At 39.0% G+C, this 27,101-nt stretch overlaps 1 protein-coding gene across 5 annotated transcripts in view; it reads right to left on the bottom strand.

Annotated features, from left to right (window-relative positions):
* LOC141197003 (serine/threonine-protein kinase Nek5-like) overlaps window positions 1–27,101 on the bottom strand; it is a 105,879-nt gene that overhangs the window by 11,122 nt on the left and 67,656 nt on the right. For 4 of the 5 annotated variants that reach the window (XM_073662618.1, XM_073662620.1, XM_073662619.1 and 1 more), the window contains exons 11-21: window positions 25,580–25,719; window positions 20,358–20,530; window positions 18,097–18,160; window positions 16,401–16,520; window positions 13,676–13,759; window positions 7,646–7,744; window positions 6,999–7,079; window positions 5,983–6,057; window positions 5,061–5,148; window positions 3,430–3,582; window positions 1,338–1,454 (exon numbers count right to left, since the gene is read on the bottom strand). In XM_073662618.1, the coding sequence (XP_073518719.1) occupies window positions 1,338–1,454; window positions 3,430–3,582; window positions 5,061–5,148; window positions 5,983–6,057; window positions 6,999–7,079; window positions 7,646–7,744; window positions 13,676–13,759; window positions 16,401–16,520; window positions 18,097–18,160; window positions 20,358–20,530; window positions 25,580–25,719 (1,194 nt within the window). The remainder of the gene's footprint in view (window positions 1–1,337; window positions 1,455–3,429; window positions 3,583–5,060; window positions 5,149–5,982; window positions 6,058–6,998; window positions 7,080–7,645; window positions 7,745–13,675; window positions 13,760–16,400; window positions 16,521–18,096; window positions 18,161–20,357; window positions 20,531–25,579; window positions 25,720–27,101) is intronic. The other variant, XM_073662621.1, reaches the window with a different exon arrangement.

The following is a 27,101-nucleotide window of genomic DNA, read 5'->3' as shown; positions in this document are numbered from 1 at the left end:
AGGCTAAGTGCCAGAATTGGCGCATCCTATGAATGCGCCATTTCTGGGGCGGCTGACGGCTGGTGTTTCTAGCCTGGGAGGGGGCCAATATTCATGGCTCCCTTCCTGGGCTATTAATATCAGCCCCCAGCTGTCTGCCTAGCCTTTGCTAGCTATTAAATTAGGGGGGACCCCACGTCATTTTTTTGGGGGGGTCCCCCATTTTAATAGCTAGTAAAGGCTATGTATTCAGCTGGGGGCTGATATTAGTAGCCTGGGAAGTTCCGTGGGTATTACCCCCTTCCCAGGCTTCAAACATCTGCCCCAGCCGTCTGCTTAACCTCCGCTAGAGCCTAAAATTAAGGGGAACCCCACGCCAATTTTTTTAATAATAAATCCTTTATTTTAATACTAAATGACAAGTACAGTAACCAACACTATCACTGTACTTCATATATATGTGACTGACATGTTTCTATCTATCTAATCTATGTGTGATGCTCTATCTTTCTGTTCTAAATTGTCGGGTACCGCTGCTGAATTGCCGGCCGGCTTTTTTAAAGAGACAGTGCATGAAAACACTATTATTTTTTTAAATAAATCCTTTACACTAAATGACAAGTACAGTAAGCAACACTCTCACTGTACTTATTATATATGTGACTGACATGTTTCTATCTATCTAATCTATGTGTGAAGCTCTATTCTTTCTGTTCTAAATTGTCGGGTACAGATGCTGAATTGCCGGCCGGCTTTTTTAAAGAGACGGTGCATGAAAACACTAATATTTTTTTAATAAATCCTTTACACTAAATGACAAGTGCAGTAACCAACACTGTCACTGTGCTTCTTATATGTGTGACTGACATGTTTCTATCTATCTAATCTATGTGTGATGCTCTATTCCTTCTTGACTAAATTGTCGGGTACCGGTGTATGCCGCTGCTGAATTTGCCGGCCGGCTTTTTTAAAGAGAGTGTCTTCTGAGCAGTTTGTCAGCTTTTGGACACCTTTGCAGGTGTTTTCTATGTGTTTCTATGTGTTTTTGTTTGCCTGCCATTGGTTTTAACGGTGTTCGACGGTGTTCTAAGGTGTTCGACGAACAGTTCGACGAACAGTTCCTCGAACATCCCGGTGTTCGACGAACCGAACCGAACCCGAACACTACGGGGGTGGCTCAACACTATTAATAAGTGCTACAAAACCATGTCTCCAACAAATTTGTTAAAAAAAAAAGATAAAGTGGTCAACCCTTTTAAAGGCACAAAAGTACCGATATGAGGAGATGATCAAAGTTTTATTGGCACGTTGTTAGCATTTTTCTAGTATGACAAAGATTAAAACACACAAATGTGTACCCTGAATAATTTCTACGGGTGCAATGGAGTCATCCATATCTGCTGCCTCCAAGGCTCTCATCAGGGTTTGTGGTGCCTCATGTCTCCAGTGCTTCCTGTTTTCTGAGAGATGATCTTCTTTATTGAAGTAAAACATGTAATAGGGTGAGAAAAACGTTGATTTATATAGCAAAATAACTGGCACCAAAAGCTAGGAAATAATTTCAGAAAATACCGAGGTGCTTGAAAATTTGTGAACCCTTCAGAATTTTCCATATTTCTACATAAATGTAACCTAAAATGACATCAAATTTTCACACAAGTCCTAAAAATAAAGAGAACCAAACAAAACAAATGAGTAAAAAATATTAAACGTTGTAATTTTTTATTCAAGAAAATGATCTAAAATCACATGTTTGTGAATGACAAAAGTATGTGAACATTTTCTTTTAGTGTCTGGTGTGATCCCCTTGTGCAGTAATAATTGCATCTAAACATTTCCGGTAATTGTTGAATAGTCTTGCACATTGGATTGGAGAAATTTTAGCCCATTCCTCCCTACAAAACAGCTTCAACCCTGCTATGTTGATGGGTTTTCTCCCGTGAACTGCTCACTTCAGGTCCTTCCACGTCATTTCTATAGGATTAAGATTTGACTTGGCCATTCCAAAACATTAACTTCGCTCTCCTTTAACCATTCTTTTGTAGAACAACTTGTGTGTCTTGTATCATTGTCTTGCTGTATGACCCACATTCTCTTGACATTCAGATCATGGTCAGATATCCTGACATTTTTCTTTAAAATTTGTTGAAAAAATTCGGAAGTCTTGCTCCATCAATGACAGCAAGTCGTACTGGCCCCAATTCAGCTAAACTGGCTCAAACCATGATTACAACCACTGTGTTTCACAGATGGTATGAAGTTTTTATGCTGTAATAAAGTATTTTTCTTTCCTCAAACATAATTAAACAAAAAAGCTATTTTGGTCTCATTCATCGACAAAACATTATTCCAATAACCTTCTGGCTTGTCTGGGTTATATGCTGATGGCTAGCAATGTTCTTTATTGTTCTTTCCAATCCTGTTATGAATGCCATTATTATCCATGTTCTGATGGTGGACTCATGAACATTAGCTAATATGAGAGAGAGGCCTGTAGTTGCATAGATGTTCCCTTGGGTTCCTTTGTGACTTTATGGGCTATTATATGCCTTGCTCTTGAAGTTATCATCTTTGTTAGTCCACCACTCCGAGGGAGAGTAATAGTAGTCTTGAATTTTCTCCATTTGTACACAATATGTCTGATTGTGGATTGGTAGAATACAAGCTCTGGTGAGATGGTTTTGTAACCTTCTCTAACCTGATGAGTATCAATGATTTTTCTTCTAAGGTTTTCAAAAGATCCCTGCTCTTTAATGAAAACAGGTCACCAACTCACATCTGATTCTCATCCCATTGGTTGAAAACACCAGACTAGTTTCAAGTTATCTTCTAAAAGTTCAGAAACTTCTACCACTCAAACAGGTTTTGTTGGATCATTTTTCTTATCTAAAAATCGTAAAGTCAAATATGTTTGCCGCCGTTGTTTTATTTGGTTCTCTTTATCTACTTTTAGAACTTCTGTGAAAAACTGATATAGTTTTAGGTAAAATTTAAGCAAAAATGTAAAAATTTGAAAAGGGTTCACAAACTTTCAAGTGCCACTGTATCAACAGAACAAATTGTATAACGAATATAGTGAATATTCCATTTAAATAACAGATAATACAATTTTATAATTTTCTGATTGGAAGAAATTACCGCCTCTGCCTAGGATTTCTGGAAAAGCTAACTTGGAAAGGGGAAGGAGGATTTTTTTTAGAAACAGGTAAAAAAATAAATGCATTTTGCAGGGTTTATGACCCTTTTTTTTTTTAAAAAAAGGAAGAAAATAGTGAAAAGTTAGTTTCAGTGAAACCTGAAAATGATAGTGACAACATTATTTTCAAGCAGGTGGCACTTGCAATCATGGCATTTTATAAGGATTTGGATATAGTTATATATCGTAAAGTGTAATATGTAAAAAAAACAGCTTAGTAAGATTTTATAAGATGTTACACATTAACCTTTTACCTGCCATTGCTGAGGGGCAGAAATCTCCATCCCACATGGTGTCACCCATAGTATTACACTCAGATGGCATGCTAACTCCTCGTAGATTACCAAGCAGTGTGTTAGGTTCTTTGGAGGTCCAGTGTTTTCGGTTATTCACTAGGTTTCCATCTCCTGTAATGAGGCATAAGATGGTTACATCTGCTATGGAATAAAGTGTTTCTAACCTGTACATCTCTTATATGTCAGGGGGCCTTAGCCACCAAGGTTGGGTGCAGCTGATTCCTCTGCACCTCCAATAACTAGGAGGATAAATAGATATGAATCCTTATAGCTATTTTCCACAATCCAGTGAAAAGCCTTTTTAAAAAAATGTTGTAAAAAGCAGAGATATTTCAATACTATAAAATTAAAAACCAGTAGCACTGACACTTGGTTTGTATGATCGTTCCTATATAAAATAAAAAATCATCCCCCACTACTAAATTGTACTGGGAACTACCACACGTTGCTGTAGACAAAAAACTGAAAAAAACGGATAAGGTGTGCTCAATTAGCGCTGGTGGATACGGCACCTGAAACTTCTTCTAGGCAAGAGAGTCGTTATGATGTATAAGATTACAGTTCAATAGCAGTAGGTAATCCTGGTAAAAGATATTGTTAGTGAGGAGAGACGGTTGCTGTCCTCCTATCATGATTGGGCTGATACTGCAGTTTGTATGAATATCATAACATACTTCTCTGTCCCAATACTGCACATTTGAAGTATAAAGAGTATCCAGTAAATATGTCCATGCTTTAAGTAGAAAAAATGTCTCCTTCCTCTTTAATGATAAAGTACTCGTGATATGAGTGCGGTTGGCAAAGCTTGTCAATCATTCCTTCAATATCTTTTACCAGGATTACCTACTACTATTATTAAACTGTAATCTTATACGGCATAACGACTCTCTGGCCTAAAAAAAGTTTCAGGTGCCGTATCCACCAGCACTAATTGAGCACACCTTATCTGTTGTTCCACATTTCAATACTAATGTTTTTGAATGAAATCTGTAACTTGCCCCTAAGACAATAATCATACATTGTGAGCAGCATAAGGAGAGTAAACAAGCACCGCCTAGGACATAGCATGTACTCTCTTGGGTACACACACCAGAGATGGAGAACTTAGGTTTTAGACCATGCAGTGTATTTTTATTAAAGGGTTATCCACTACTTTTATATTGATGACCTAACCTTAGGATATGTCATCGATATCAGATCAGTGGGCGTCCAACACCCAACACCCAGCACCCTCATCCATCAATAGTTCACAGTTCCGGTGGCGGTCAGATGTGATCAGTTGCAGAGCTGTACAGTACAGCTCCATTAACTGTGTAGTGGCAGCTGCTGGGTATCACACATCTGCACCTATTTGCATAAATATGGAGTGGAGCTTCAGTACCCGGCTGTGGCCACTACATGCTTGACGGAGCTGTACTACTCTGCTTCACAACTGCTAACATCCGGTGGCACAAAGAACAGCTGTTCGGGTGTGGGGATGGTGTTGCACCTGATCTGTTACTGACTACCTATCTCAGAGATAGGCCAAATCAAAATCAAAGTAATGGACAACCCTTTTAAATGAAGGGTTACAAGTTACATGTCCTGACCTTGATCCACATAAATCTCGCGCCAGTTGGTGCCTTCTAATTTTTCTCCATGATCAAAGGTTAACGTGTCATTCAGAGGATCATTTTCCTGTAAAGTAATATCCAACATTTCCTTTATCATGAGAGAATTGTAGCTACTGAAGCAAATAACAGTACTATGTTTGTACACTATATGGAAAAAAATATTGGGACCCCTATACATTACACTTATAGGAGTTATTATGGCATCCCATACTAAATCCAAAGGCATTAATATGAAGTTGGCCCTCCCTTTGCAAGCAATTAGCTTGCCAAAGGTGTTCAATGGGATTGATGTCAGGGCTCTGTGCAGTCAGTCATGTTGTTCCATATCAAACTCCCCCAAACATGTCTTTATGGACCTTACTATGGCCTACGCCAACCCAAAAAAAACATTCCCATAGCATCATTCCTTGTGCACCAAACTTTACAGTTGCAAAATGCAGTCAGGCTGGTAACTTTCTCCTGGCATTCCCTAAACCCAGACTCATCCATCAGATGGCCAGATAGAGAAGCATGATTCCATCACTCCACAGAACAAGTTTCTACTGCTTCAGAGTCCAGTGTCTGCTTGATGATAAACCCATGGCAATCATGGGTAGACATTCATGGCCACTACAGAGGATAATTGGACTGTCATGTAATGCACAGATGTGCAGGGTTTCCTAGAGCGGAAGCAGCTATTTTGGCCCTCAGTTCTGGGTCATAGAGAGGGGTTGAGCAGTGCACCAACTTGTATAGTGACATGGCCTCTAGTGCTAAGACAACTCCTTTAAAGAATGAATGTGACCAGGGAGCACTATGTTGCATCCCACCTTACATAAGAAAATATAAAGCAATGCTCCACAGTTGCATAAACTAAAGTATGAAAACCCCAGGTTTATAGTAATAAGGTTGCTCTGACCTCTTCATTCTCTCTATGGGGACCATCAATCTGAATTTCTTCTGTGATATCATTAATTTCAAATCTTAATCCACCCTAAAAATAGAAAACAATATTACATATCATGGAGGATTTTTTCTCCTTAGATACTATTATGCTTCCCTATTAAATAATATTGCATGAGCATCTTTTCTTATCATTCTGCTTTGCGTCATTCTTCTGTAATTCCCCAGGTAACGTATAAATGAATTGACAACTGGGTGCTCCTATTCTGCCGTCAATGGGCTGCGTAGGGACAAGGGCAATGGTGACATCCAGTTTTAAATTTATTCATACATTCCCAAGGGAATTACAATAAGCTTTATTAAGCTAATTTATTAAAAACAGATATGTCAGCCAGGGAAAGAATTATAGTGGGTGCAGGGGCTACAGTCACATTCGGACCCTGGAACCTTCTGGAGCCCAAAAGGTCCCTTTGTCTCATATAAAAATACTGATACTATTAAAGACTTCTGATATTTGGGGTCATGTTGGAGATTTGAGGGGGCCCACAAGCTTCAAGTTCTGTCTCTAATGTGAGCATTAAAAAGCTATTAAAAAGTCTAACATAATTACTGTCAAGATTCCCCGCTCCCCCCTATACGACAACATATAGACCATAGTGACGATGATCTATGTAAAGTGGCTCAGTTGTCCATTGGCTGTAAGATGTTTAATTGACAATATGCAACATCTCAAGGCAACCACTGGACAACGCGGCCATGTAATTTGACATTACCATGGACTAATGCACTTTTTGTCACATCAGCAAGGAATTTTGAGAATATTATAAAAAAAACTTTATATATTCTTAAAAGGTAAAAACATAAAATCATACACCGGTATATCGTGGGAGTTATGGGTTTCCATGAACTCTATTTCTAGGGGCCCATACATTTAGGGGGTTGCATCCGCATGTCCTTCTCTTATCTCTCAGACCATACGAGATACACAATTCTTTTTTATTATAAGGTGACAGTGGTACAGACAGAATATACCTTTACTTTGTACTTTTCTTCCAGGGCTTTTTGCTCTTGTCGGTTTTGCTTGATGATATCATTAAACTTTTGTTGCATCTCCTAGAATGTATAAAACCCGACATCTTCATCAGCAGCATATCTAACATCTCTGCTCCTATATATATATATATATATATATATATATATATCTGTATCATGGCTTATTTTATGCAGGTCAAGGTGTACTGTAAATACTTTTTAAAGATAATTTACCGTATGTAGAATTCTTGCACTTTTGGTAAAAATATGATAGTAAATCTACAAATTGTAGATAACAGACAAGTTATACCAAGTGCACATTCGGTTGGAATTCTAGAGGTATAGCTAAGTACTAAAGGGCCCTGTTACGACGTTCCTAGCATCTGCCATGTAGACAAGCAGTAGGATTCTCTTTTTCTGCTCTATTCCACAGTCCCCCTCCTCCGCTTTCCAGGTCCTGGAAAGGACTATGACCTATGATAGAGTCAAGTTTCAAGGACGTCCCTGAAGGCCTGGGTCAACCTCATAGCTTTGCCCTGGTTCCCAACTATCAAATGCCATTTACAGCAGTGCTTTTATGTAGCCTTTATGTCCCCATAGGCCGTAGAGCCCTGGTGCAATGGCAATGCCACTGACTATACATTTACCTCAGCCGGTTCTTTCCCATCTGGCCGGTCTGAAGGAATTTCTCCTCCTTTGTTTCCTGGCTTTACAAGATAAGTCCCATCTGTTGCCTTAGGAGGTTCCTGGAAAGAGCCATATGATTAGCCCACATTTCAATGCATTCTTATAGATTTTTACATAATATATAGTGTGCATTTAATTAATTTTATTGTACTCATTTGAAGTTATAGTCAAACTTGGAGTAAATTATTATATATATTAATATACTAATAACAGGAATTATAATTATTTATATTTCCTTTAATAAAAGTTTTCAAGGTCCTTTGTACCTCCGGGTCCTTAACACTACAGGTAAAAACAAAACGGAAGCAATGCACCTTTCTCTGACCTCACTATCTACTGATTAAAGCTTCATTTCACAAACCTCCTGCTCCTCCCATACATACATACATATATATATATATATATATATATATATATATATATATATATATATATATATATATATATATATATATGCACACAGTTGTGCTCAAAAGTTTACATACCCCGGCAGAATTTTTCCTTTCTTGGCCTTGTTTGAATGATAACAAAAAAACTTTTTCTCCACTCATGGTTATTGGTTGGGTGAAGCCATTTATTGTCAAACTACTGTGTTTTCTCTTTTTAAATCTTAATGACAACCAAAAACATCCAAATGACCCTGATCAAAAGTTTGCATACCCCCGTTCTTAATACCGTGTATTGCCCCCTCTAACATCAATGACAGCTTGAAGTCTTTTGTGGTAGTTGTGGATGAGGTTCTTTATTTTCTCAGATGGTAAGGCTGCCCATTCTTCTTTTCAAAAAGCCTCCAGTTCCTGTAAATTCTTTGGCTGTCTTGCATGAACTGCGCGCTTGAGATCTCCCCAGAGTGGCTCAATGATATTGAGGTCAGGAGACTGAGATGGCCACTCCAGAACCTTCACTTTGTTCTGCTGTAGCCAATGACAGGTCGACTTGGCCTTGTGTTTTGGATCGTTGTCATGTTGGAACGTCCAAGTACGTCCCATGCCCAGCTTCCAGGCTGATGAGTGCAAATTTGCCTCCAGTATTTGTTGATAACGTGCTGTATTCATCTTTCCTTCAACTTTTACCAAGTTTCCTGTGCCTTTGTAGCTCACACATCCCCAAAACATCAGCAATCCACCTCTGTGCTTTACTGTAGGAATGGTGTTCCTTTCATCATAGGCCTTGTTGACCTCTCTCCAAATGTAACGTTTATGGTTGTGGCCAAAAAGTTCAATTTTAGTCTCATCACTCCAAATTACCTTGTTCCAGAAGTTTTGAGGTTTTTCTCTGTGCTGTTTGGCGTATTGTAGGCAAGATACTTTGTGGCATTTGCGTAGTAATGGCTTTCTTCTGGCAACTCGACCATGCAGCCCATTTTTCTTCACGTGCCTCCTTATTGTGCATCTTGAAACAACCACACCGCTAGTTTTCAGAGAGTCCTGAATTTCAGCTGATGGTATTTGTGGGTGCATCCCGAACAATTTTCCTGGCAGTTGTGGTCGAAACTCTTGTTGGTCTACATCAGGGTTCCCCAACTCCAGTCCTCAAGGCCCACCAACAGGTCATGTTTTCAGGATTTCCTTAGTATTACACAGGTGATGGAATTATTGCCTGTGCATGTGATGCAATTATCACCTGTGTAATACTAAGGAAATCCTGAAAACATGACCTGTTGGTGGGCCTTGAGGACTGGAGTTGGGGAACCCTGGTCTACATGACCGTGGTTTGGTTTTTACAGAGCCCCTGATTTTCCATTTGTTAATCACAGTTTGAACGCTGCTGACTGACATTATCAATTCCTTGGATATTTTTTGTATCCCTTTCCTGTGTTATACAGTTCAACTACCTTTTCCCGTAGATTCGTTGACAATTCTTTTGCTTTCCCCATGACTCACAATCTAGAAACGTCAGTGGCTGGATGAAAGATGCAAGAGTCTGTCTGGATCCCAGAAACTCACTCAGCTTTTATGCACATTATTTTATGCACATGATTACAAGCAAACAGGTCACAGGTGAGGATGTTACCTTTAGTAGCCATTCAGACCCATTTGTGTCAAATTCTGTGCATGTTATCAGGCCAAAATCACCAGGGTATGTGAACTTTTGATCAGGGTCATTTGGAAGTTTTTGGTTGTCATTAAGGTTTAAAAAGAGAGAACACAGTAGTTTGACAATAAATGGCCTCACCCAACCAATAACCATGAGTGGAGAAAAAGTTTTTTTTGTTATCATTCATATTCTCTGAGACAAGGCCAAGAAAGGAAAAATTCTGCTGGGGTATGTAAACTTTTGAGCAAAACTGTATATAGTGCTCAGGATACATGAGTACACCACTGAACACAAGAAAAATTTCCAAAATGTTGATAAGACTGCGTTTCATAGAACATTATTTTATCCCAGATCATGAAAGTAAGATTAATAATATAAACTTTCATTACAAAATCGTCAGTTTTACTCAAACTAGTTAAAGTAAAAATGAATACACCCCATGTCAAGAACTACTACATCTAGTATTTTGTATAACCTCCATGATTTTAAGGACAGCACCAAGTCTTTCATGGAATGAGCAAGTTGACGACATATTGCAACATCTAAATTTTCCATTCTTCAAGAACTAGCTCTTTTAGAGCCTGGATGCTGGATGGAGAGTGATGACAACTTGTGTCTTCAGAATTACCCATAGGTGTTTTGGTTGGCTTCAGATCAGGAGACACTTGGCTACTGAATCACTTTCACTCTGTTCTTCTTCAGTAATGCAGCATTGGCCTTAAATGTGTGTTTTGGGTCATTGCCATGTTGGAAAAGTGCACGTCTACCAAGGGCATGGAGTGATGGGAGCATCTTCTCTTTCAATATAGAGCATTTAATCTGTGAATTCATGAGCCCATCAATGAAATGTAGCTCCCCGATACCAGCAAGACTCATGTACCCCCACATAAGAACACTGCCACCCCCATTTTTCACTGTAAGCATCATGAATTTAGAAAAATTAATTTATAAAAATTCATAGTACCCACAGTGGAACATGGTTGTGGCAGTGTCCTTATGTTGTAGCTCCATGAGCTCTTAAAAACAGGTTGTTCTTGAGAATGGAAAAATATAGATGTTGCAATATGTCGGCAATTTGTTCATTCCATACCTAGAAGACTTAAAAATCATGGAGGTTATACAAAATACTAGATGAAGTAGTTTTTCATATGGGGTGTATTAATTTTTGCACCAACTAATTTAAGTAAGAAAAAAAAAATCATAATAAAAGTTGTATTTTTAACCTTATTTTGATGTTATGTGTTAAAAAAAATGTTCTATGAAACTCAATCTTGTCAACATTTTGGAAATTGTTCTTGTGTACAGCGAGCTATTGATTAAAATCTTACTTTCAAAGTGGGTGTACTCATTTATGCTGAGCACCAAGCATAATACTGCAAATACTGAGAACTCTTTCAGATAATTCCTGCTTAGGGAGGTGGAGGAAAAAAAGAACAGCTTAGGCTATGTGTCCACGATGCAAAAATGCTCAGGATTTTTTCCTGAGCGTTTCTGCATCTCCCTGGCAGAAAAAAACGCATGCGGATTGTACATGCAGATTGTACATGCGGATTGTACATGCGGATTGTACATGCGGATTGTACATGCGTTTTCCTGCCAGGGACATGCGGAAATGGAGCGTTATTCACTGACATTTCCGCATGCGGGTTGACAAGCGCTTTCCAAGCGATTAGCATCACTTGGAAAGTGCTTGTGACAACTAGGTCACACTATATAAATCCATGCAACCAGCATGGATTTATATACTGTGACCGAGAGAGTGGTTAAAAATAAATAAATAAATATATACTTACCCTCCGATGGCCCGCGCTGGCTTGTTTCGCTCGGTCCCGGCTGCCGGCAGTGGTGAATTGAAAGACCTGCCGACGTCAGCGTCGCGTGACCCGTCACATGACTCTGACGTCAGCGCAGGTCCTTCAATCCACTGCAAAGTGCCGGGAAGCAAGGAGGAGCGCAGCGCGGGCCGCCGGAAGGTAAATATACATTTATTTTTTATTTTATTCTTTTTTAACAGATTTTTTAATGGTACCTGGGTGTGGATGAGACTCTCCTCTCCTCTACACCTGGGTACCATCCGCACATTAGAACGCGCCAATTACGCAAGTACAGATGCAGTCTTGCGGTATTGGCGCGTTCTAATGCAAGTCAATGGCGGCGAAAACGCAGAATTTCCGCAAGATAATTGGTAGTGCTGCGTTTTTTTCCGCAATGATAATCCACAGCGGAAATTTCCGCAGCATGTGCACAGCACATGCGGATTATCATTGGGGAACATTGCTGCCCTTCTACCATGCGTTTTTAATGCGTTTCCGCAGCTGCAGAAACGCATTAAAAACGCATCGTGGGCACACAGCCTTAAAGTCACAGAGCGACTACAGACATTCATGATTAAACCTGGACACCCCTTTTAAATAAAATGCATATGTTTAAATATATAACTTATCTGTATATTTACATAACTGTATGAAAGAAGAATAATAGACTAGATATATGAATGTATTAATCATATATATTACGCACATGGTATATTGAGCTACTATAGACTAACATTAGGTGCTATATATAGTTTTCATTACACAGTATTCATATGTCTATGAGGGGTAATATAGGGGGACATCTGGCAGCTTTATTAGCGCTATAGATGTGATGTGAGGTAGATGCTGCTTTCCACAGATGAGCGCACAGGACACTGCTCTGTTATTTCCATTGCTGGAATAAATAACAGAGGTCAGTGCTGGGGTAGATAATAACGGTCAATGAGTTTGCAAAACGAAGATACTTAGCGCATAAATTGGCCAATTCATGTATGCCCAGAAGCCATGACAAGGCGATCTTCTTTGCTGGGAATCTAGCCTTATGTGAATTGGCCAATTTATGCACTAAGTATCTTCATTTTTTACCATTTTCTAGAGCAGTAATGCAATTCCAATTTCATATATTTCATGTTTACATGCTATAGCATTCTAGAGTGCAACTTTGTTAGTTATATATGGAGATGGCAACTGTTAGTATGCACCGGTTTACACCTGTTCTGTTTGAAAGTGATGGTCAGTTTTTGATATTTGCATACACAGGCTCTCTGACTGAGCACTCCACCTATTAGCATATGGCAGTTTTAATCCTACTTACCCATATAAATGAAGGCTATCAGCCCAGGAGAGGAATCACAACAGGCTAGGTTCCCAGCAAAGAAGATCACCTTGTCGTGGCTGCTGGGCATTCATGAACTGGCCAATTTTTGCCCTAAGTATCTTTTGTTTTTTCCTATTTTCTAAAGCAGTAATGCAATTCCAATTTCATATATTTCATATTAACATGTCAAAGTAACATCCACAAGAATGTCAGGACCTGAGGTTTCCCAACAGAACATTGCCCAGAGCATCACTCTATCTCCACGAGCCTGTCTTTTTCTCATTGTACATCTCAGTGTCATCTCTTCCCCAAGTAAGTGACACAAATCACCCAGCCGTCCACATGATGTAAATAAAAACATTATTTATCAGACCAGAACATCTTTCATTGCTCCATGGTCCAATTCTGGTGTTCAGGAGCACATTGTAGGAGTTTTCAGTAATGAACTGCATGGGCACTCTGACCGGTCTGCACCTACATAGCCTCACATGCAGAAAGCTGTAATGCACTCTCCCACCCTTTACAGGAGCCATTATTACAAGATAATCAGTGTTAGTCACTTCATTGGTCAGTGATTGTAATGTCATGATGACAGGTATATAAGAACTTGTCAAATTCTAGACGCACTACTTTTCTGTTGGGTATTTGCTTGTTATTTGCACTCAAATCTGCTTTTAAGGCTGGGGCTTCAGTGAATCTTTGGACTTGTGGCAGAAGCTTTTATAGATTACCAAATTTAACAGTTTAATACTTTTGGTAACACCACAGTTGCACCTATCCCAACAATATGTATAGAATTCATACAAAAAGGGACACGTTACCTGGTGTGCACCAGCTTTCATTCTAATTTCTCTAACTTCATTGTGATATTGTTGGCGGATGACTTCAAGTTGTCTCAGATGTTCCTGTTGAGCAAATTTTAAGCATAATTTAATATCATTTACACATAATTCTATTTGGTTTTGATTCCTAAAGCTGAAAATTTTATAGATATAGATATAGATATATATATATATATATATATATATATATATATATATATATATATATATATATATATATATATATATATATACAGTGGTGGCCAAAAGTATTGGCACCCCTGCAATTCTGTCAGATAATACTCAGTTTCTTCCTGAAAATGATTGCAATCACAAATTCTTTGGTATTATTATCTTCATTTCATTTGTCTTCAATGAAAAAACACAAAAATTCCACACCAAACCTAAAAAAGGGGGTGGACAAAAGTATTGTCACTGTTTGAAAAATCATGTGATGCTTCTCTAATTCGTGTAATTAACAGCACCTGTAACTTACCTGTGGCACCTAGCAGGTGTTGGCTATAACTAAATTACACTTGCAGCCAGTTAACATGGATTAAAGTTGACTCAACCTCTGTCCTGTGTCCTTGTGTGTACCACATTGAGCATGGAGAAAAGAAAGAAGACCAAAGAACTGTCTGAGGACTTGAGGAAGCATGAGCAATCTCAAGGCTACAAGTCCATCTCCAAAGACCTGAATATTCCTGTGTCTTCCGTGCGCAGTGTCATCAAGAAGTTTAAAGCCCATGGCACTGTGGCTAACCTCCCTAGATGTGGACGGAAAAGAAAAATTGACGAGAGATTTCAATGCAAGATTGTGCGGATCGTGGATAAAGAACCTCGACTAACAGCCAAACAAGTTCAAGCTGCCCTGCAGTCCGAGGGTACAACAGTATCAACCCGTACTATCCGTTGGCGTCTGAATGAAAAGGGACTGTATGGTAGGATACCCAGGAAGACCCCACTTCTTACCCCGAGACATAAAAAAGGCAGGCTGGAGTTTGCCAAAACTTACCTGAGAAAGCCTAAAACGTTTTGGAAGAATGTTCTCTGGTCAGATGAGACAAAAGTAGAGCTTTTTGGGAAAAAGCATCAACATAGAGTGTACAGGAAAAAAAAAGAGGCAATCAAAGAAAAGAACACGGTCCCTACAGTCAAACATGGCGGAGGTTCCCTGATGGTTTAGGGTTGCTTTGCTGCCTCTGGCACTGGACTGCTTGACCGTGTGCATGTCATTATGAAGTCTGAAGACTATCAACAAATTTTGCAGCAAAATGTAGGGCCCAGTGTGAGAAAGCTGGGTCTCCCTCAGAGGTCATGGGTCTTCCAGCAGGACAATGACCCAAAACACACTTCCAAAAGCACTATAAAATGGTTTGAGAGAAAGCACTGGAGACTTCTAAGGTGGCCAGCAATGAGTCCAGACCTGAATCCCATAGAACACCTGTGGAGAGATCTCAAAATGGCAGTTTGGAGAAGGCACCCTTCAAATATCAGGGACCTGGAGCAGTTTGCCAAAGAAGAATGGTCTACAATTCCAGCAGAGCATTGTAAGAAACTCATTGATGGTTACCGGAAGCGGTTGTTCGCAGTTATTTTGGCTAAAGGTTGTGCAACCAAGTATTAGGCTGAGGGTGCCAATACTTTTGTCTGACCCATTTTTGGAGTTTTGTGTGAAATGATCAATGATTTGATTTTTGCTTCATTCTCTTTTGTGTTTTTTCCTTGCAAGCAAATTAAATGAAGATAATAATACCAAAGAATTTGTGATTGCAATCATTTTCAGGAAGAAACTGAGTATTATCTGACAGAATTGCAGGGGTGCCAATACTTTTGGCCACCACTGTACATATCCTAGAATAATGCTATGTTCTATGTTTATATGGGGCCTTTGGGACTTTACAAGGTTGAACAGATCTGCAGTGTTAGGGTCAGCACAAAATGACTGTTCAAACCAAGCACAGGCAATTTGTGCATCCTTAGCCGCACAGTCTGGTACACTTTCCCTCCTACTCGCATTACATCTATCTCTGATGCTCTCTTCCTTTATTGACATCTCTCGCTTTACAGCAGACAAGGAGCTGTGGGGATAGATGGAAAATAAGTAGGTCAGAAGGGGCACTGAACTCTTTGGCCACACCAAGTGACGGACACCCTATACTAAATTAGGAATTTCTGAATTCCTGTATCACATGTTAATTGTAGCAGCCACTGATGCAATTTCTTGAGTAAATAGGATGCTCTTGGAGAGGCATTTTGTGATTTTTTTTTCTCCTTGTCAAGGAGAAAATACATAATTACACAATATAGATTATGGGAAAAGTTTCTCAATATTTTGGTGCAAATATATGAAAAATATGATGTTTGGACTTTGGTGTTCTGCGGTACAGACTCCAGCAATGTATGGCAGCCCTATTATGGCAGGGCCACATTTTCCATTAAACACAAGAGGCCTGTGTCTATGTGTGGCCTTATGGAATTAGATATCGGCTCTTCAAAGTCATCTGCATAGCATGTAATGTAGCGCTATGCTACATGAGAGCAGACTGAAGAATAATTCTAGAATGTACGTGACAGTTTCTGGAAAAACTATGGGTGTGGATTATGGCCTGCTGACCCTATCTCTCTTACATGATCAGTGATTTATTATAATCTGAGTGAATTTGATGTTTTTATCTTTTATCATCCACAAAAATGCAAGTCTAATTATCAATAAGAAAATTACCTCATGGTCTCTGGCATATTGTTTCTGAGGTAATCTGTTTGCTGCGTGATCCACCCGAACGTCCACTCTTGAGACTGGTATATGCCTGCCATAGTGATCAGCAGACGAAGGACGGAGCCCCTGGACACAACCACCAGTAGTTAAAACAACGATTTGAAAGTAAAACAAGAAAGTTAACAGATGGTAAAAAAAGGAATGTTCTTAATGGATTATATAAGCAAATTTTTTTTAGATATTTGTCTATGAAGTTCAGTATTTAAGCTATTAAAAGGGGAAAAAATGTACCATAATTGCCGTATATCCTCACTTATCCCTATATTTCCTACCGAATACATACTCCCACTTTCACATAATAGTAATTTTTGTTTGTGACAGGTGTCAATATCATTATTAGACACTAAGACACAACATCCCATTGTTTGTACAAAAGAATTTTAAGGCATAGCATTATATTTGTTTTTAACCTGAAAATCGTGTCCAAATTAAATGTACAAGGGGCATCAGTCTACATCAGGGTATAACATAAGCTCTAATAAATCCTTCTTTCCTTCTTACGGACTACTAGGTGACTTGAGAATAGTGTATCCATATTTTGCATGTTTAATGCAAAGTTTTTAATCATCAGAAACAATGTAAATATGGCATCACGTTTTAACTTTTTTTGCCAAATTGTCCCAATTTAGCTAGGTACAGTCATTTTGTAATAAAGTGTTAAATCTATTTTTTCTATTACTTGCTACGAAAATCGATGTCCATAGGAAAGAATGGAGCAGACTGAAAATTGGTTCAAAATCACCTCATATAAGTTCGTATCTCTAAAATGCCAACATGTAGCTAGCAAATCAATTGATTGGAGCGATTTTGAAGTCAATGAATTTGTTTCTACGGACATCAATATCAAACCATTTTTTGTAGTTTTCGATAAAAGGTATGTTATCAGTACCAACTATAATTACTATTAGTTAGAACTTGTAGATTTTTATCGGACTTTTTAGTTTTCCTTCTTGAATCTTCACACCAAGGGCAGGTGCAGACAAGCGTATGTTCTCCATCCAAGAAAAACAGTCTGATTATGCGAATCACACTCTGATCAGAGTTAGATCAGAGTCTGATTACAATGTGACCTGATTTTCTCGGATGAGGAGAATTTAAAAAAAAAGGTTCATAAACTTCTTCATTCAGTCTGTCTGTGAAAATTGGACTGCACTCAGGTGTTATCTGAGTGTGCTCTGATGTTTTCCATGGATTCATAGACATCAATGGCAGAGTGCCATCTGATTGGAGGCAAATCTGGCATGCTGCGATTTTTTTTCCTCGGACAACTCAATCCGATGAAAAAAATTGGACGTGCACTGACTGCCTCTTTGAATAACATTGGTCCAAGTGCAATCCGATATTTTCACGGATTGTACTCGGACCGAAACTGCACGAGCCCTCATGGTGAGATCAGATGTTGTCCAGCAGCCGCCACTGGTCAAGGTAGTTAAAAAGAGTTTTGTCCGCGTGGCCAGCCACATTGTCTAATCTCATCCTTGTGAAAAACGCCTCTTGGTATGTCTTGAGTTATCTGTTACTCTGTAATGTCTGATAATGTTGGTACATGTCCCCTCTGAAAAGTGCCGCAAAATATTTTGGTGCTATAGAAATGAAATTATTATTATTATTATTAAACTTACAAAACTAACTCTTTACTCACCAGTTGTTTTTCAACCTTTATCTTAATCTGTTCTGCCTCCTGTTTCCTCTGTAAATAGTCATTCCTGGGAAATAGTGTTAATTGGTCAATGATTACAAACATTTACATTAATAAAACAAGTCAAGTCATTGAGCCCCTGCATGGATAGTGAGCACAGTCCAATAAGGATGTACAGATAGATAGATGATATTTATGCAGTTGTACGTTTTTTGGACACCACAGAGTACTAATATATGAGCTCTATTACACTATTCTGTCAACTACATAGCTGTATTATTTGTTCACTGTAAAGCCATGTTCACACGTAGCGTTTTTTTTTATGCAAATATTCAGCTGCGTTTTACAGTACCAACAAAGTCTATGAGATTTCAGAAATCTCATGCACACATCTTGTTTTTTTTCCTGACTGTTTTGTCAAAGAGCTGCGTTTTTGTAAAATGCAGCATGCCACTTCTTTCAGCATTTTTCATCGTTTTTCACCCATTGAACGCAATGGGTAGTGCAAAAATGCCGTAAAAGCGCAGGTGTCAGGTTTTGCTGCGTTTTTGGTGCCAAAACCTGATGAAGTTGAATTAGGTTATTTTTTATGCACTAAACTTTATCAGCATGCAGAAGACACAATTGTACACTGACAAAAATGCATTAAAAAACGCTGCAAAAAATGCGGCAAAAACTCAGCAAAACCTGCTTTTTTGATGTTGCTTCTTTACTGCCAGGAGAGCAGGTTTTGCCTGTGGAAAGAAATCAATCAAAAACACAACGGGTGAAGATAACCTAGGAATGGAAAGTGCTGTGATTTTGGCACTTTATGAGATTACAATGGGTTCTGTATGGCAGTATTATTTAGTTACTAAATGTGACGCTATTTGTATTAGTAGGGGACTATAAGGTTATTTTATTGAGCACAGTATGGTAGCAGTAGGGTGGGTACCAACAGAAAAGTATGGCTTAGGTTAGGTTCACATTTGTACATCTGCATACGTACTGTACAGACCAAAAGTTTGGACACACCTTCTCATTTAAAGATTTTTCTATATTTTCATGACTATGAAAATTGTACATTCACACTGAAGGCATCAAAACTATGAATTAACACATGTGGAATTATATACTTAACAAAAAAGTGTGAAACAACTGAAAATGACTACCTCTTGAAGCTCATCAAGAGAATGCCAAGAGTGTGCAAAGCAGTCATCAAAGAAAAAGGTGGCTACTTTGAAGAACCTAGAATATAAGACATATTTTCAGTTGTTTCACACTTTTTTGTTAAGTATATAATTCCACATGTGTTATTTCATAGTTTTGATGCCTTCAGTGTGAATGTACAATTTTCATAGTCATGAAAATACAGAAAAATCTTTAAAGGAGAAGGTGTGTCCAAACTTTTGGTCTGTACTGTATACTTTAGAAATGTTAGCAAACATGTGCCTTTTTTCGCACTACGCAATTCTGAATTACAATGAATACGTACATACAAGTCTGCAAACTTTATTTTTTGTTGCAGATTTTTCAAGTTGCAGATATTTTCTACTTAACGTAATGTTCCAAATCTGTTATAGAAATGAGGTCTATAAGATATTAATGCCTGCTGTCTGTAATTGCCACTTCAACTTTATCTTTTATTTCCTTTGAGTTGCAATGAATGTATTTCCCTGGATCAAAGTAACCAAGAGTAAAGCTAGAAAGCTGCAGAGTTTGCATTTGCATATTTGCCCCGGTACATAAAAGGGTTGAACATCTATCTGTGATATACAACGATATATTTGTGTAGTATTTTAGATGGCACATGTGGAAGGCCATTTTACACTTTGAACTGGGCCTGCAGTGGTGGACACGGACAGAAAAAGGACCTTGTGCAAGAACAATATATGGGCCCGGTGCAGTCCAATACAGGGGTGGACATATCATTGGTGCAACCTGTGCAGCTGCACAGGGACCCAAAAGGTAGGGAGCCACTACCACCTCCAAAGCAAGTAGAATTGTGCATTATGATGAGCTATTGGACTGCAAAGGGCCCATACACTGCTCCTGCACTGAGGCCCTTTTTTCTGTGTCTGCCAAAGGCCCAATAGCCCATCATAATGCACAATTCCCCCTGTTTTGGAGGTGGAAATGGGCACCTTTACCTCTTGCACCCCTGTGTGGTTGCACAGGTTGCACCAATGGTATCTTTGCACCTGCACTGGGGTCCAAAAAGTTATGTCTTGGAGTGTAGCTATAATACCGATTCCCCTTCTATTTTTACTGGGTCGATTACTTACCACTGCCGCGGAGAATCAACTCTTTGGTTTCCTTGTTGCCCATAGTGGGGTTGATACTCATATGGTCTTTGCTGCATGTTATTGAGTCTGGCATAATAATGTTCATAATGTCCATGAATCCTTCCAGGTGATACCTTCTCTTCTTTCCTTTGTCCCCAATTTTGATCAGGCGCCTAATAAAATTAGCAACACAAAGAAAATACAAATCAGTTTAATTTGTAAGGTTATGGATTTACCAAGCTTGGAAAATATAACTTCAGATACAAATGTCAAAGCAATTTACATTATTATACAAAAATGTATCCTGGTCCGTTTGTCCTCTAACTGAATATTACAGCACCCCAGGCTGTCCAGGTGTAGTCCTACTGCCCAGCACCATAAAACAAACTCAATTTGCCCACATTAATTTTGGCACCCACAAGATAGCAATGCCTGTTACCCCAGACATGGACCACACAGTGCTCTTGTCACCTACATGAAAGACAATAGCAGGGAGCTTATAGTCATAATACAGATCTAGGTAAAGTGGTCCCACCGGGGGATCTAAGAAACTGGGCCAAAAATGGCCTCTGCTAGTAACACCACCACCATGGACCTTGCCTGGTAATGCTCAGCCCTATTATCTTCAATGAAGCCCATGGAGTGGTGGTGTTAATACAAAAAAAAAATAGATCCATTATTTTAACCCTGGACCATCACTTTAATTAGCCTTAGGGTATGTTCACATGTGGTGTTTTTTGCAGCATTTTTTAGTTCATTTTTTTTACATTTTACAGTATTAGCAAAGTGAATGCTATTTCAAAAATCTCATTCACACGTTGCATTTTTTTCCTTGCGTCTTTTGAGCTGTTGGGTATTTTTTTTTAAATCGGCAGCACGTCAATTTGCAGTGTTTTTCACCCGTTCAAATAAATGGGAAAAAAAAGCACAAGTAAAAATGCAGAAAAAAAATTGCTTGTATTGCATACAGTGTTTTTCCTGTGATCACTCTGTTTTTTTATGCAGAAAAAAATGCTGCAAAAATGCTATGTGTGAATGTATCCCAACTGTTGTCCTCTTCTGACAATTTTACTAATTTTTTCACCTGTTTCTTATTTGTTTTTGTCCCTTGGAAAATTGAGAGACAACCAATTTTGGCACTAATGATGATTTTTTTGTCTGTTTTAGTAGAATATGTTTCTTAAAGCGAACCTGTCAGCAGGATTTTGCTAACTAAACTACAGTCAGTGTCACGTTAGGGCTGCTGTACTGATTAATATGATACCTGAGATGAAGAAATCAGTAATGTGGTTCTTGTGTAATCAATGTTGGCAGTTTTGAGTTAATGATATGCCCGTGCTCCAGGGTGGGACTGTAGGCAGGGTCTTATCCTGGTGCTCTAGGCCAGATCAACAACATAAGACCTGTCCACAGGCCGCCTCAAAGCACAAGTATGTTCCTCATCATACAGACTGACAGAGAGCCAATATAAGTTTCTCAATTGGTGCATATTAAAGATAACATATATACTGCTCAATGGCTAGCACCTAATGGTGGAAATATAGGTTAGGTCGTTCGACATAGATAAATACTTGAAGAGAAAAATACGACCATATCAACCCAAAATAATATTAAAAATTAACTTTTATTCATAAATAGTATAAAAAGTTACTTCATAATCAATATAGGGCACAGTACAGCAATACAGAAAGACACATATCATGTAGGATGACCATCTCACTGAAGGGACGATCCAGTCCACATGTTATAGGGTCCAAGGCACCACAGCAAAAAAACATATATATATTCCTTCATATGACAGACCAATAAAGAGGATTATCAAATGACCACAGTATAATACCCATAGTAATACCCATATGGTAGTGCATATAACAAATGTATGTGTAAGAATAATATCAAATATTTGGCAATAGCTCATAGAGAACTCAAAACCTATACTGTCAGGGTGCCATATACCAGCAGCTAGGATATACATTCATCATATCAAAACGCCACATAAGGGACACTAATAATGGCCACTATAGCACTATTATAATCAAAGTATGGCGGCTAGGAAGGTTCAATTAATAGAGTTATGTTGCCAGAGTGTATACCAAGCGAGTATGAAGATAGGTGAGTAAAAAGCAAGTGCTGCGTTATGTAGGGGAGAATTACCTGGGCCACAAGCTGCGATGTCAGGGCACCCACATGTGGACCGCTCGTCCACCCCAACGCACGTTTCGGCGTTTGCCTTCTTCAGGGGGCGTCAACTTCCTCTAGGGGCGTGTGTACTTAAATGTTGTGTTGGCCAATCAGGTGGAGGGGGTGGACCCGCAGTAAAGCGCGCAGCGTCCCCGCTACCAAGCAACCGGTGGCGCGGGCGTCATGCAAGGGATCACGTGGTAGTCACATGGACCCACGTGATGCAGGTCCTTGCATAGAGACGCCAGGCGGCATGGGGCACTCAGAGAGCGGCGACGCTCGCGCGTAAGGTCCTTAATCCTACCATAGTCAGGAACTATAACAAGAGGTATAAGCTCAATTAAATGACGTATATACTTCCACTACCACCACATAGATATATAGATAGATCATATGATAAAGACAGTATCCCAACCAAGTAAAAATTAACAATATGACAATCCGCATACTATGTATCATCACATCAAGTAGTATATATGGCAACATGACAAGGTACCCATACAGATCATGTTCAATCCCATATGTATATAAAGGAATGTGGAAAAGCCATATTGTCCTAGTAATAATACATAGTAGGCGGAACATCAAAAGACAACATCCTATATATCATCATGATTAAATCAAGGGAAACAATATCTAATGTAGGGGTAGCGAACTTCCCAGATATAACTTCCATTTAAACACATTAACATATAAAGATCTTTGAACACGAGAGGAAGATCCACAATATATATACACCACAGTAGTCGTTCCCGAATGAAATAGATTATTCAGTATATTCTTATTCGCATATTCATCCATATAATATCAGCCATGATGTAGACACAACTCGCCAGAGGAAGTAAACTGCAAATGGATGATGAAGAATACTAAAAAACAATAATAAAAGAATGTTAAAATCATAAAAACGACAACAAAATATGTGACAGGGGAGAGATTAAAGAAAAGGAGCGAAGCTGAGATTCTCGACTGGGCGGATCCCTCCACACTCAGGACTATACCAAAACATTTTAAACTCCATCATGACTGTGACATCTCCCTCCTGAGGGTTCGGGGGATAGACGCGTTAAGAGTTGGTATTCGTGGAGGGAAACTGAGCCAACGTCTGGCTCAGCTCGAATCTAGATGGATTTGGCGATTAAATACTGTACATCCCAATGGACTAAACGAGAATCTCAGCTTCGCTCCTTTTCTTTAATCTCTCCCCTGTCACATATTTTGTTGTGGTTTTTATGATTTTAACATTCTTTTATTATTATTTTTTAGTATTCTTCATCATCCATTTGCAGTTTACTTCCTCTGGCGAGTTGTGTCTACATCATGGCTGATATTATATGGATGAATATGCGAATAAGAATATACTGAATAATCTATTTCATCCGGGAACGTCTACTGTGGTGTATATATATTGTGGATCTTCCTCTCGTGTTCAAAGATCTTTATATGTTAATGTGTTTAAATGGAAGTTATATCTGGGAAGTTCGCTACCCCTACATTAGATATTGTTTCCCTTGATTTAATCATGATGATATATAGGATGTTGTCTTTTGATGTTCCGCCTACTATGTATTATTACTAGGACAATATGGCTTTTCCACATTCCTTTATATACATATGGGATTGAACATGATCTGTATGGGTACCTTGTCATGTTGCCATATATACTACTTGATGTGATGATACATAGTATGCGGATTGTCATATTGTTAATTTTTACTTGGTTGGGATATTGTCTTTATCATATGATCTATCTATATATCTATGTGGTGGTAGTGGAAGTATATACGTCATTTAATTGAGCTTATACCTCTTGTTATAGTTCCTGACTATGGGAGGGTTAAGGACCTTACGCGCGAGCGTCGCCGCTCTCTGAGTGCCCCGTGCCGCCTGGCGTCTCTATGCAAGGACCTGCATCACGTGGGTCCATGTGACTACCACGTGATCCCTTGCATGACGCCCGCGCCACCGGTTGCTTGGTAGCGGGGACGCTGCGCGCGTTACTGCGGGTCCACCCCCTCCACCTGATTGGCCAACACAGCATTTAAGTACACACGCCCCTAGAGGAAGTTGACGCCCCCTGAAGAAGGCAAACGCCGAAACGTGTGTTGGGGTGGACGAGCGGTCCACATGTGGGTGCCCTGACATCGCAGCTTGTGGCCCAGGTAATTCTCCCCTACATAACGCAGCACTTGCTTTTTACTCACCTATCTTCATACTCGCTTGGTATACACTCTGGCAACATAACTCTATTAATTGAACCTTCCTAGCCGCCATACTTTGATTATAATAGTGCTATAGTGGCCATTATTAGTGTCCCTTATGTGGCGTTTTGATATGATGAATGTATATCCTAGCTGCTGGTATATGGCACCCTGACAGTATAGGTTTTGAGTTCTCTATGAGCTATTGCCAAATATTTGATATTATTCTTACACATACATTTGTTATATGCACTACCATATGGGTATTACTATGGGTATTATACTGTGGTCATTTGATAATCCTCTTTATTGGTCTGTCATATGAAGGAATATATATATGTTTTTTTGCTGTGGTGCCTTGGACCCTATAACATGTGGACTGGATCGTCCCTTCAGTGAGATGGTCATCCTACATGATATGTGTCTTTCTGTATTGCTGTACTGTGCCCTATATTGATTATGAAGTAACTTTTTATACTATTTATGAATAAAAGTTAATTTTTAATATTATTTTGGGTTGATATGGTCGTATTTTTCTCTTCAAGTATTTAGACTGACAGAGAGACAGAAAGGGGCGGCCTGTGGACAGGTCTTAACTTGCTGATCTGGCCTAGAGCACCAGGACCCTGCCTACAATCCCGCCCCAGAGCACAGGCATATCATTAACTCAAAACTGCAAACACTGATTACTCAAGAACCATAAGATGGATTTTTTCATCTCAGGTATCATATGAATCGGTGCAGCTGCTCCAACATGTCACTGCCTGTAGTTTACTTAGCAAAATCCTGCTGACAGGTTCCCTTTAAATAGAAAAGTCGCATTCTAATCTCACTAATCACCTTGACAGGATTGTAGTGCTGAAGACGTGATGGGGGCTTCCACTCATTCTTGTGAGGATATTCAGCACGACATGGGGGAGTCAGTACTTTATGTCTTGGAGGATGAAATTCATGAACTTTGTTCTTTTCATTTCTTGGAGCTTCAGAAAAATAAAAAATAAGCAAAATATAGATACTTGCAAACATTCCCAATTATTCAGTCTGTCTTATAAAGGGACTTAATCAATAGTGGAAAATATTGCAAAGAGAAGGGAAATCTCTTAACCCCTTCACCCTCAGGCTATTTTCCGTTTTTTCCTCCCCTTCTTTCAAGAGCCATAACTTTTTTATTTTTCCCTCAATATAGCCGTATGAGGACTTGTGTTTTGCGGGAGGAGTTGTACTTTTGAATGATTCCATTCATTTTATCATGTGATGTACTGGAAAGTGGGAAAAAAATTCCAAGTGAATTAAAATTGCAAAAAGAGTGCAATTTTACACAGTTTTTTTTTTTTTTTTTTTATTTCCTATGTTCACTACATGGTGAAACTGACCTGGTAATATGATTCTGAAAAAATAAATCAGAAATTTGTAAGAAAAGAAAATGATGCTTTTGTCACCATTTTCGGAGACCAGTAATGTTTTTATTTTTCGGAATATGGGACTGTTTAAGGGCTTATTTTTTTTTGCTCTCTGAGTTGACGTTTGGGGTAAATATGGCATTTTGATTGCTTTATATTCAATTTTTTTTGGAGGGGGGGTGGGTGAGTGACTGAAAAACAGCAATTAAGGCGTTTCTATTTTATTTTTGGCCATTTACCGCACAATTTAAATAATTTTACATTTGTATAGATTGATAGATTGGCTTTTAAGGATATGACAATAATAATTATTTTCACTTTTTAACTTTTTTTTTTTCATTTCTTTATTTTTGAAAAGGGGGAAGGGGGTGATTTGTACTGTTATTTCTTTTTTTATATTTTTACTTTTTTTTAAGTTTTACTTTATTTTTTACTCCCTCTAGGAGAGTTGAACTTGCTGCCTTTTAAGCTCCCATACTATATACCGCAATACTACATTATATAGTGTGTAACTGATGTACTCCTATTAGCACCAGCCAAGGCTGGATTTCATTGGAGGACCAAGATTGCAGCCATAGAGGCTTTCAGGAGGCCACGCAGCTGCCAAGTCAATTCACCGGTTCCTTCCGATTGCATCGTGGAGGGGGGACGCTGGGAGCTGATGTGCGTGCACCGACAAACGAGCCATTTAAATGCTGTGGTCAGTGATTGGCAGCACCATTTAAATGGTTAAACGCCATCAATCGGCGCTAGCTCTGGTCGCTCATGTTACAGACAGATGCCAGCTGTGTAACATGAGGCACAGATGATGTCTCACTATTCCTGGCTAATCAAAACCCCCTCTGGGGAAGCTGGAACGTAAGAGATTTGCAGAATTCCCATCTAGCCGCCAAGAACCACTGACCTGGACGCTGGTCCAGAGACCCATGAATCGATCTGCTCATCTCTACTCACAAACAATG

This window comes from Phyllobates terribilis, unplaced genomic scaffold (assembly GCF_046119375.1).
Source record: "Phyllobates terribilis strain yellow unplaced genomic scaffold, ASM4611937v1 Scaffold_2__4_contigs__length_985480577, whole genome shotgun sequence".
NCBI lineage: Eukaryota > Metazoa > Chordata > Amphibia > Anura > Dendrobatidae > Phyllobates > Phyllobates terribilis.
This window is presented reverse-complemented; position numbering and strand designations above follow the sequence as displayed.